Source organism: Sprattus sprattus, assembly GCF_963457725.1.
Source record: "Sprattus sprattus genome assembly, chromosome: 2".
NCBI classification, from domain to species: Eukaryota; Metazoa; Chordata; class Actinopteri; order Clupeiformes; family Clupeidae; genus Sprattus; species Sprattus sprattus.
The window spans coordinates 62,537,619-62,549,938 of NC_137921.1; the positions used below are offsets into that span (position 1 = coordinate 62,537,619).

The 12,320-nt window shown below is 48.1% G+C and overlaps 1 protein-coding gene across 8 annotated transcripts in view; it reads left to right on the top strand.

Moving 5' to 3' along the window:
* Window positions 1–245: 245 nt before the first annotated feature.
* afdna (afadin, adherens junction formation factor a) overlaps window positions 246–12,320 on the top strand; it is a 118,213-nt gene continuing 106,138 nt past the window's right edge. For all 8 annotated transcript variants that reach the window (XM_080832259.1, XM_080832265.1, XM_080832260.1 and 5 more), the window contains exon 1: window positions 246–528. In XM_080832259.1, coding sequence (XP_080688385.1) covers window positions 430–528 — 99 coding nt within the window. In that variant the 5' untranslated portion in view covers window positions 246–429. The remainder of the gene's footprint in view (window positions 529–12,320) is intronic.

Here is a 12,320-nt window from a genome sequence, read left to right on the forward strand (position 1 = left end):
AGTAATTGTCCTGTCACCTTTAACATTTCAGATAATGCAATCGTTCTCGAGATGAAATCCGAGGGAAATCGTGCCAGGCGTAGCCTACATGTTACACCAACACATTCTCATTCCCAACTCTGTCCAGGGAAAGGCATACATCATCGTGCGTGAGCACGTTGAATTGTAATAGGTTGCGTGAACGCGCACTGATCCAGTCAGTGCTTCCCGGCGAGGAGCGTTTACAGAAACGAGAAAACGCGGAAACAGAAGGAGCGGTTGGAGAGTGGTGCAGTTACCCGGCAACTACAACACACGCAGACTTCTCAACCCGCTGTTTCGTTCTGAAACTGGGTGTTTTCGTTTTTTATTGTGAAGTTGTGGGATAAGACACCTTTATCGGGGACAAAGGGATTTTCTCCTGTTTGAGACTATCATTCAGGATTGAGAATGGGGAGCAGGGAAGAGGAGCGGCGAAAACTCGCCGACATCATTAACCACTGGAACGCCAACCGGCTCGACCTGTTCGAGATCAGTCAGCCAACGGAGGTGAGTCCGTGGACCTTATCAGGAGCACAGGCCGCACCCATTGGGATGTTCATGAAATCCCGGTTGAAATTATCAGCAAAGAGGAATATTCTCTTGCTCAACATTGAATGTGTATTTCAACTAAACATGTGCCTCTGAGCAAATAGAAGGGAATACACATTTACCTGTAGAGCATAGTTGAGTTAACTAGCAAGACGTAATGTAATAAATAATAGGAATACTATCTCACCAAGAACAGGTGACGATATTGCATTACTATCATACATTTTGGTCCAAGGTTATTATGCTCGTTGGCAGGCAAATAATGGCTGCAATGGAGTCATTCTGTTAGAACCCAAGCCTCCCACCTTTTAGCCTTTAGCTCGGGCAAGTGCATGTTGTAATGTTTGCAATGAAGTAGAATAGGGAATAAATGGTTAACGTTAGCTACAAAGCCGCCGTAAATCCCGACGGGGCGCTAGTGGCTAACATTAGCCAACTACTGTTACTGCTATGCTAGCTAGCTAACGTTACCGTTTACCTGATGTGTGAGGCACACTGATGTCAACACTGGTTATAACAACACTTAATGCAACCACTTTACACATTGGGCATGGACTGTCACGCAATTGACAGTTCTGATTGAGCGTGCTACATGGATGTCAATGTTACGGTCGTCTGCGCTCGTGAAAGGTAGCCGTCGTTATGGCGATGTTGGTCAGCCACAGTGATTTAGCCCGCTAAGCTAGCTATCTGAGCTAGTCTGCAAAATCTGATCTGCAGCTTGCTTGTATATCTAGCTATCCATTCCATTCATTTCAAATAATAGGTAATATTAATTTACAAGCGGATTCATGATACGTTACCATTACAACATGCAAGAGATTTAAACAGTGTTACCTAGTCTGTCATGCTTAATTTTTTTAGACACCAGTCTTGGAATCAAAATTATACCGGTTGTTTAAAATGGGTATTTTAATACTGAGATTAAAAGTAAACGAGCTTGCTGTGTTTTTAGTTGCAATGGTTTTGTCCCTGCTTAATTGGCAACGTTTCCGTAGTTCCTAGACATTCAACTCACGGTGAAATATAGTTTTAATGAAATCACTTTAAAGTTTAAGAAGGTTTGCTGACAAATAGTAACGAGCAGACATCGAAACGAGAATCCTTACAATCTCCCTAAGCGAGTGTCTCCATATCATGTAACGTGTAATTGCTTTAACGGGACAGTGGGTGATAATAACATTTCGCGGCAAGGTCTGCCACCTGCTGCAAAACCTTTGCTGTATCGGCATACTTCAGCTCCCTAAATGTAAGATTTAGGCGCGCTGGGTTGAATGGTTGGGGGTTGGGAGGAGATTTGGGGGTTCTTTGAACGGATTGATACACCATGGCAACGCTTGATTTACTGTGTAGTAAATCCTAGCAAGCTTCTGACTGGTAACGTGGTTTTCCCTATTAGTATAGTTCTATTTTCTTTCCTGGTCATTTAGTAAACATTCTCATTGGAATCTCTGTCTGACTTAGCAGAACTCAGCTACACCCCTCTCCTCTCCATGCCTTAGACATTTGTGCTCCACATATGCAATATTACTATGTTTGTCAGTTTGCATCAGCTGTCTTCATATTCCATGTTTTTACGCAATCATTCACTTGACTGATTCACTTAAATTGTGCCTTGTGTGCTATGCTGATAGAAAACCACAGAAACATGGAAATGCAAAGAAACATTGTGATGTGTTTGATACGTTTAGAGCAGCATGTAAGATCATTGTGAGAAACTCGGGACAAGAATACTAGACCCTAAGCTTGAGATCTCCTAAACGGATGGAAATGACAGCTGACAGGCAGCAGTGATGACGCTAGAGATGCTTTAGTAGTAAACGCAATGATGAGACTGCATTATCATTTATTTTTTACATCTCTTTTGGGTAAACTATGTAGGCACTGGACTGTGGAGATAAAATACTTGATTAGAAAATAGTTAGAATAAAATGATCTGTAATAATTCCAAACAAATTGCAGTGTTACAGCCCTCCACAGTTGCATTACATTGGCCAGTGTGTTGATCACTAAATGCATTTGTGTTCTGAAGTTGGTTCAGTGTATTTTCCAAAAGTCACAGTTCCTGCATAGATGCCTTGAATTGCTTCTTTACTTTGTGTCTGTGCAAGGCAGTGGGCTGAAATGATGTGTCAGCTGAATTGCAACTCTGTCTGATACCACCATATTTGTTACCTTTGCATCAATGGTTGTAATGATCGTTTGAGCCACAGCAGCCGGCTCCAACTGCTGACTTTGTACCTAGGCAAGAGTTTGGCCAAATGGCTCAGATTTAAAGGCTCTAAAACAGGCCCAGTAGCGTTTTTCTTTCCAATACTCTATTGATCTTCATTAAGGGGTAGCAGGCAGAAGGTTGGGGTAGACTTAAGCAATAAGCCCCAAGAGGCCGTGCTTTGCGCTGATTTTAGAACAGGTAAGGGAGTTGTTAGGCACGACGCGAAGCGGAGTGCCGTTAAACCCCCTTACCTGTTCTAAAATCAGCGCAAAGCACGGACTCGCGGGGCTTATTGCTTTTCTAAACCTGTTCTACACATATTTGATATGGTTTCATAAATAAAGACAATTCAATTTAAGAAACAATAGTTTAATGATAAACCGTCATTCTTCCGCCACTAAAAATTATAGTTCCTAAATAAATCGTTGCCACGCAACCCTTGAAGCAACGCAACAGCCAGATGGAACACTGGTATGAAATGCGCTCTATGAATGCCTTGCCAATTGCTGCGCAGTAATATGGAATGTAATCAGGTCAAATTGTAAGGTAATGCTGGATTTTACAACGGCTTTTAGCCAATCACAATCAAGGATTTGAACAATCAGGTTTAGAATGGGGCTTTGACTGTTCAGAATGTAGTCCGTGTCCTCCTTTTCCCCCCTGTTCTCTCTCTTTCTCTTTCTCTTTCTCTTTCTCTTTCTCTCTCTCTCTCTCTCTCTCTTTTGCTCTCTCTTTCTCCTTAAGAAGTGCATGCTGTCAGAAGTTAGTTTCAGAGAGCTTGAAAGAAAAAAAGAGTTTCTAGTCCAATAGTGTTAGAAGTTGTGTGTCAGAAAAGAGACAAAATGACACCAATGAGATCAAAGTTTCAGCCTTCTGTGTTTTCTCTCTTGAAGACATTTCCGCAGTGTGAACAGAAGTCTGTTCCCTGACCTGTCAAAGAATGAAATAAGCTGTTGAAGTAATACATTGAAACTGTATTTATTGCACTGTAAGCACCATGGATTGTCGGGTGATTGGTACTGGTTTTGTAGATGTACCGATTCATCAGCGCTGTGACTGCCACGGTCTGTTCCCTGTGTGACTAAAGACAGTAATGGTGAGAGTGGATCAAATTGGGCCCACTTTGGGTATCATGGTCTGCGTGAAGTTTATAGGTGTGCGTTTGCTTCTTCTTTTTTACCATTATAGAATCAGTGTCTGTAGGCTTATTGTTCTTTTTTGTAATGTGTAGGCTAATGATTGTAGGTCGTGTTGCATACATCTATTCAAAACAAATCCTTTTATTCCATAAGTAACCACATTACTCACCACATCTGAAGTTTCAAAGTACGCCTTTCCTTAGACGTCTGCCGGTTCCGCTGCGCCCCTTCCCCCTGTGTGTGGCTGTGGTTTGGCCTGTCGGCTAGCTGGCTGGCTGCTTGTTGAGTTGCTCATTGGCCATGTGAGGTTGGAAATGAAAACAAACGCAGGCTGCTGGTGTTGTTCCTCCTCTGGCGGTTTTATGGCTTCCGGTGATGGGGCCCTCTGGGCATGTGCGGGCGGTGAGGTCAGGTGAAGCCAGAGCAGATGTGGGAAAGCGCTCCGGAGCACAGGTGGCTCCACAGACAAGCTTCCCCTTCACCATTTGTGTACCTGAATGTGCACAGCTAACTCTTCACCTGTTTTCACCTGTCTCACAGTCTCAGGCGTTTCAGTGGTGGTGCTTCACCTGTCTCACAGTCGTAAATCATTCGAGTAGTGACAGCCTAACTCATGGAGCAACTTAATATTATCATAGTCAACATTGTGTTTTTCAAAATGAAGGTGACCCTTAATACTAGAAAGACATATCCTCGATTATGCAAAAAGAGTCTTTGGTTGTGTTCTAAGTGTTAAGGTATTAGTTTGTCAGTGTATTGGGTTGCAGTTTGTTGCCCCTAGCTGTAAATAGCACAACAAAGACAAACAGAGTGTGAACTCATTGCATTGCTACAGTTCATCCCTGTGTAGCTCAGTTCTGTGTTGCAACATGCCTATCTGGCATGAGAGCACATAGGGGAAGAGCTGAAGGTGTTTCCTAGGTTTGTGTACAGGAAGGAATGTCTAACTTCAGCAGTTATTTCTCTTGGGGGTCCAGGGGGAAATGTTGTTTGAGGGCTAAGGCACACAAAATGTGCGGTCAGTAGCTGTTTGTATGCCTTAATAACCCACATTTTCAGAGTGAGGTTTTCTGTTTGGTTAAGTACGCCTATGAGTGTGTGTTTTGCCCGGTCTGTGCAGGAAGGGAAGAGTGTGTGGTCATGTTTTGATAAAGAGGTAAAAATGTCTCTGGAGGTGAGGTTTTAGTGGAGCCAGAGAGACTCTGTCTGCAGATATCAAGCACTTGACCAGAATAACACAAAGTTCAAAGCGGAGCCATTATCCTATTTCATCCATCCAATTCCAATCAGGTTAGGCTGAATTTTTCATGCTGATTTGCAGATTCTTGTCTGTCATATTTATTTATTATACGGTCATTGTGAGCCATATCATTTGTGCTTTAGTATTCAGGCCAGTCCCCCCCCACCCCCTTCCCTATCTCAGGATATGAATGGACCAACACAAAGTATTCAACTTCCTCAGGAATCTGTAGTTTACTCAAAACCTCTCTCTCTCTCTGTCCTTTCCTCCCCGCTGCTGTTTCATGAGAAGTATTGTTACCCTTCTTGTTTCTTTGGGTCAGTGTGCAGCTTTTCCAACCACAGTCCTATTTTTATAGGAAAAGAGGAGCACCCTCGTGTTGATGCATGAGTGAATGAGTGTCTTGATGTATAAGTGTGTGGGTATAAGAGCGTGGGTAGGTGGGGGGTTGCCTGCCATTCATTACCAGCGCCTCAAACACTCCCCCTACACCAGAGCGTCTGCATCAGGACACCGTACGCCTGCCACCCTGATCCGCATACGGAATGTGAAGGCCCGTTAGAACCGTCAGCACCTCCACTGCATTCCTGAGGCTGGGGATATAAGACGGCTGCCTGCTCTGCTCTGCTCTGTTCTGCTCCTCTCCCACTGTGGAGCTCAAGGACCCCCTGGTTTGCTGCTGAGCTGCATCCATGCCTTGGAGTAATGAGTGCGTCAGAGTTGTTCAAACTCTCCAAGGAGGCCTGTGTGACAATAGTAACTAGTTTAACAAGCAGTGGCAAGTTTCAAAGCGAAGGCCAGAGGTTCAGACTAGGTCTTTAGCGGTTCCGTAGAGCCCTTAAACGAATCTGTAAACTGAAATATATATATATATATATATATAAATAGTTAGGTGGACAGATACAAAGAATAGTTGCTGTGTCTGGAGTCTGTATAGCAAGCACACTCTTGACAGCTTGACCTCCGTTGTGTGTGTGTGTGTGTGTGTGTGTGTGTGTGTTGTGCACATTGCAGGTTCAAATCTCTCCATCTCCCTGGTGATGGTTTTCCTGCTTCTAAATATACTTTCCCTGCCACACACACACACACGTACACTCCTGTCTCTGGCCTGACATGTCTTTGCACACGGTACGCTGTAATTGTGCCCTGCAACAGCATAGCTGAGGTTCCTACCCCCTACATCCTGGAACCACAGTGATTTTAGGGTCCCTAATCTGTGGGGACCGCAGGACCGTACTGAAGTGAACTGGTACCGTCATCGCTCAGACTGGGTCCCATGAGAGCATCATGAGGCCGGCCTCTGGTTTTGTCCCGGCACATTCTCACCACCGCTGGCGTGGAGGCCGCAGCTTATTTTGGAGGCCTTAGAGGAAGCTGCAGCGTGTGGTCAGACGTGGGAGAAAGTCGGCTCTTCTCCGATGCTGACAACACAGAAGAGCTCCTCCTCTGTGGTCCTCTTTTGGCCTCCGTTTTTCCTCCGTCACCTCTCCTCCTCCTCCTCCTTCTCCTCCTCTGTGGTCCTCTTTTGGCCTCCGTTTTCCCTCCGTCACCTCTCCTCCTCCTCCTCCTTCTCCTCCTCTGTGGTCCTCTTTTGGCCTCTGTTTTTCCTCCGTCACCTCTCCTCCTCCTCCTCCTTCTCCTCCTCTGTGGTCCTCTTTTGGCCTCCGTTTTCCCTCCGTCACCTCTCCTCCTCCTCCTCCTTCTCCTCCTCTGTGGTCCTCTTTTGGCCTCCGTTTTTCCTCCTTCACCTCTCCTCCTCCTCCTCCTTCTCCTCCTCTGTGGTCCTCTTTTGGCCTCCGTTTTCCCTCCGTCACCTCTCCTCCTCCTCCTCCTTCTCCTCCTCTGTGGTCCTCTTTTGGCCTCTGTTTTTCCTCCGTCACCTCTCCTCCTCCTCCTCCTTCTCCTCCTCTGTGGTCCTCTTTTGGCCTCCGTTTTCCCTCCTTCACCTCTCCTCCTCCTCCTCCTTCTCCTCCTCTGTGGTCCTCTTTTGGCCTCCGTTTTCCCTCCGTCACCTCTCCTCCTCCTTCTCCTCCTCTGTGGTCCTCTTTTGGCCTCCGTTTTTTTCCTCCGTCACCTCTCCTCCTCCTCCTCCTTCCTGCTTCTCTTCAGCTGACTAGAAGGGCGTTTAGTCTCTGAGGCCATGGATGGTGCTTTGCTGAGATTATTACTCTTCCAAGAGCCTGTGTAAGGTTTCATCATCGTAACAGAGACACTAGGCGTGTGCTCCCTGTCTCATCAATAAGCCCGGCTGCTGTCAGCCTGTCCTCTCTCGTGGCTTTTGCACGTTAGCGGTGTTGCAATTAAGTTGGAGGGTCTGTGGCTGTAGAGGCTTTCGATGACCTTTGTGTCAATGTTTGTCATCCGGAATGCTCATTTGGGTAGCCCAGGTGTTCTTTGAGGGCCCCCAAAGAAACTTGTGTGTGTGTTTTTTTTTATCCTCCTCCCAAAAAAAAGAGAGAAGTCTCTCTCTGTACTTATCTCTTTCTCCATCTCTCCCTTGCTGTTGTTTTTGTGCTGTATCACTGGCACACAGGGGCTGCATTGTAGCCGAGGCCAGAGAGAGAGAGAGAAAGAGAGGGGGGAGGGGTTGGGGTGAGGGGGGTGCTTGGCCAGTCAGACCCCATTAATCTGGCGGGAGGCCCTCTCGGTCATTCCACTGCCCCCTTCCCTGCCCTCCTGTCCTGGGCCCCTGCAGCCCGCTTCAGCTCCAGCTCTCTCATTGGCCGTCGCCACAGCAACATGTTCACGTGGTATGCAGCTAGGCCCCGTGCGCCCGGTCACCCGTGCAACCTCGAGGAGTGTGAGGGAGAGGAGATGACACAGGGCGCACTCACGTCCGCTCCACTCGTTCTTCCTCCCTCTCTCTCTCTCTCTGATCTGATCTGTCACTCCTTGTTAGTTTTCCTCTTCTCTCCTGTTGCTGTTGATGGGTATAGTTGCTTTTAAAAGCAGTCATGCCTTTTACTAAACACAGTCTTACTCTCCCTCGCTCATTCATAGACACCCTTACACACCCAGAGAACATGCACGCACGGCACACACACACATGAACAACCACCAACACACCAACCAAACAAACAAACACACATTCACCCCAAAGACCCCCCCCCCCCCCCCCCCATGCTCCACTGACACGTATGTGGAGTTTGTTGATTAAATGCAGGGTATTTGTAGGAGCCAGCAGTAGGCTGTGTGAATGGGATGGAGCCGGATCAGGACGGTGTAGTGTTGCAGCAGTGAGTGTTCTCCGATCATGTTCCTCTCCTGAACGGGTAACCCGACCCTGACCGGACCATCTAGCCGCCCACCGTGCTTCAGTTACTGGAAGCCGACACAGCCAGGCAGGGCTGGGTCCTCCTGAATGACCCGAAGTACCACACATCCGTCATGGTTGCATTTCGCTGTCCATAATAAAACACTGTACAGTGTGTGTGTGTGTGTGCGCTTGTCAGTGTGTCACATCTCAAAATTAGAGACTTATTTATTATTATATTATTTATTTGTTTGTTTTGCTCCCTGGCCTTTATGTAGAGTAAGAACGGTGTCAAACCACAGAGAGTGGGAGAGGATGGAATGTGTTTGGCTGGGAAGACGCTTGTCCTCCTCCGGCAGTCTCTGGCTGTGTGTGGTTAAAGCAACAGGCCTGCGGGGAGACCTGAAGGCCACTGCCAGCCCAGGGCCTCAGAAGGATGCCTTGTTTACTCCTCACACAAGCTCAGGAATGCTGCTCAGAATTTGAGCAAAGAATCTGGTTTGAAAGATCAACTGTTTGGGGTCGATGCTTGGCTTCTCTAGAAGATTCAAATTTATTGTGGCCGCCATTTGTGTCTTGTAGGGGTTTGGTCCTCCATTTGTTTTTGGTTTTGTGAGAGAGTTGTGCTGTAGCAGGCGTCACTGCTCTGTTCTCTAACACATATTACATATTTCTCTTTGTCTGTAGGGGAATATGCTGCCATGGCATTTCATTAGATTTGACTTGATATTGGTGTTGGTGCCATTGTGTTCTTATTTGATTTATTCCAACACCCAGGATGATGTTGGCTAGCTCGTTAACACACAGTTGTGTGCACAGGCCAGAGTGTGGCTGGTTTGAGGAAGTACGTTTATTCAAGGAGGAAGGAGAGAAAATAGGGTGAGAAGTCCTGGTCGTTAGGAGCTGGAGAGAGAGGCTGTAATCCCCCTTTTTTTTAGTTTTTTTTCTCACATGATTAAAAAAAACAAAGCAGGCTGGAGAGATTAGGGATCCTGTGTGTGAGGGAGGCCAGAGAGAGGTCCTTCTATCCTATGCTCTCGCTCCGCTGCATTCTCTGTCTAGCCATTGGCTTCACTATCTTTCTCTCTCTCTCTGTCCGTCTGTCTTTGGTGTCTCTCTGTCCCTCTTATCGCCCGCACTCCCATCAGTGCCTGTCTGTTAGCTGCTGTGTGTTAGCCCAGCTTTCATTAGCGTAGATGTATGAGCAGAGACCATACACACACGAGCTGTTTATGACAAAAACAAACATATGTTCTCTCCTAGGGCCTCCTCTGCATAGAACATCGTGTGTGTGTGTGTGTGTGTGTGTGTGTGTGTGTGTGTGTGTGTGTGTGTGTGTGTGTCTCTCTCCACTCATCATCTCTCCGAGCTTAAGAATGTTGCATCACAGTGTGGAATGGCCCGGGCGCTGACATCACTGGCTCATAAATGCCTTTCCCTCCGCGTCGGGACCATCACGCGTCTGGTTGGAGGCCATGACGGTGGCCTCCGCACCTCAAGACGTGCCAGAAATAAGCATGGCCCTTCAGATTCGCTGCGCCACCGATTAACATATTCTAGTGGCACGTGTTTAAAAAGTGGCTTCCTTCAACAAAGCATTACTGAGGAGAACCAGAGCTGCAGACGCCCTGTCGGAGAAAGAACAGAACAGAACAGAACAGAACAGAGCTGACAGAAGCAGGGAGACTGGTAGGGGGAGGGGGAGAGGGAGGGAGGGAGGGAGAGAGAGAGGGAGAGAATGAGCAAGAGCATGAGAATGAGCAAGAGCATGAAGAGCATCAGGGAGCGACAGACAGTGTTTAACAGATGGAGAAGGAGAGGGGGAGATCTATGGGCCGGCTGAGTGCTTGCTGGCAAGCGGCGGTAAGGCTGGTGTCATGGCATCTCTCCTCATTACCTCCACCACGCCTAAGGAGGCGCAGAGAGCCACCGCAGCCAGCTCACAGGCCTCGGGTTCCCCAGCTGTTGGGGGCCAAGGCCTGGGTGGAAACGGCTGCTGTGGGACCCCTATGGCCCCGCAGCCGGACACCCACTGGCCTGCACATCCACACAGGAAGGAGGGCAGGAGGTAGAGAGAGAGAGAGAGGGGGGGGGGGGGGGGACGGAGGAAGGAGAGAAAGAAAGAGGGGGTTGTCGTTTGACCACAGCAGTGGCCAACATGTTTGTGTTGGACATGGGGAGATAAAACACGACGGCCATCCTGTGTGTGTGTGTGTGTGTGTGTGTCTGTGTGTGTGTTTGGGGGGAAGGGCCGGAGTGCTGGAGGCCTGTTGGTCATGGACTGTAGATAACAGTGGAATGAGAGAGCAGCCTCAGCGGAAAAGATACACACACACACACACACAGTCCCAGGGGGAAGGGGATGAGAGGGGAGAGGCCTGGCCAAGCCTCGAAGCCCGATAAAGGCCAAATCCTGGAGAGCGGCAGAAATGACCGATCGGTCAGCAACACACACACACACACACACACACACACACACACACACACATGTACGTGTATCACCCCTCCCCCAGAGTGGACTGCCAGCTTCAGCTCTGTCTCCCTTGCTGCAGCAGTGAGCTGGTTCCCCACTGGTGCTGAGATAGCAGTGTAGGAGATTAACAGAGTGTGCTCTCCACTACACACACACACACACACACATGCTCATTCACACACTAGGCACACTAACAAAGCATGTTTTCTTTCCACAGGCAGTGACCTTTCTGTGTCTGTGTCGCTGTGTGTTTGTGTGGAGGGCCACACCTTAATTTACCTCAGCGCCAGGCAACCCTCTAATCAGACCCCAGCCTGAGCATGGTGTGTCTACTGCCCACTGGAAAGCTCTCGCTGTGTGTGTGTCTGTGTGTGTGTGTGTGTGTGTGTGTGTGTCAGCCTGTATTCTTATGGGAGATGGCTGATGGCTTGAGCTCCAGTGCTGTACCCAGCTTGGGGCTAGGTGGGACATGTGTTGTAGAGGTGTGTTTTTGGGAGAGAGTGTGTGCGTGTGTGTGTGTGCGTGTGTGTGTGTGTGTGTGTGTGTGTGTGTACACGTGGGACTGGGTGGGACGTCTCTGGCTGAAGCTGAGGGGGATTTCAGCCCAGGGAAAGAAGCCTCGCCCTGCCGTGTCAAACCAGAAACATTTGCTGCCTCTCTCTCTCTCTCTTTTCTCTCTCCCTTTTCTCTCTCTTGTTGAGTCCCCCCTTAAATATTGTCTTTCTTTTTCTCTATTGCTCTGTTCGACCCCCCTCCAGGGTCCACTGCACCTGATCAAGCAAAGTGTGTTTTGGTAGACCTCCCCATGTCAGCTCTGATCTACAGAGATGGTGTGTACATCTACGTGAGTGTGTCTGGGGATGTTAAACCTGGGGAACACCTCTGCCTAAAACAATATTATCAGAAGCAGACAGACTGTGTGTGTGTGTGTGTGTGTGTGTGTGTGTGTGTGTGTGTGTGTGTGTACACATGGGGAACACCTCCATAGAATGCTTCTCCAAGCACACCAGCGGCGTATGTTGTTGGGTCGCTCCCTGCCCTTCCCCGCAACATGCCGTTCTGATGAGCGCCTGTCCTCATCCAGCCCCCACACCTCCATCCTCCCTCTCTTCCTCTCCCTCTCCCTCACACAGATGTTTTCCCTCGTTCTGCTCTCTCTTTCCATCGCCTCTCTCTCACTTTGTCAAAGGTGTTCCGTGTACTGTGAAGATCCCTCCGAAGAGCACTGTTCCGTTGGATCTGTAGCCTACTGTGTGTGTGTGTCTTGTTGTGGGCCACTCCCAGACTGTCAACTGAGTCATGATAAAACTGAAGAGGAGTTCTGCTGTGGCATACGTTTGACTTGATATTTATTTTCTCTTGTCTTTGAAGAAGTGTGGAAGAGAAGAGAACACATAAATGTGTGTGCGGGGTGGGGGTGGGGGGGTGAC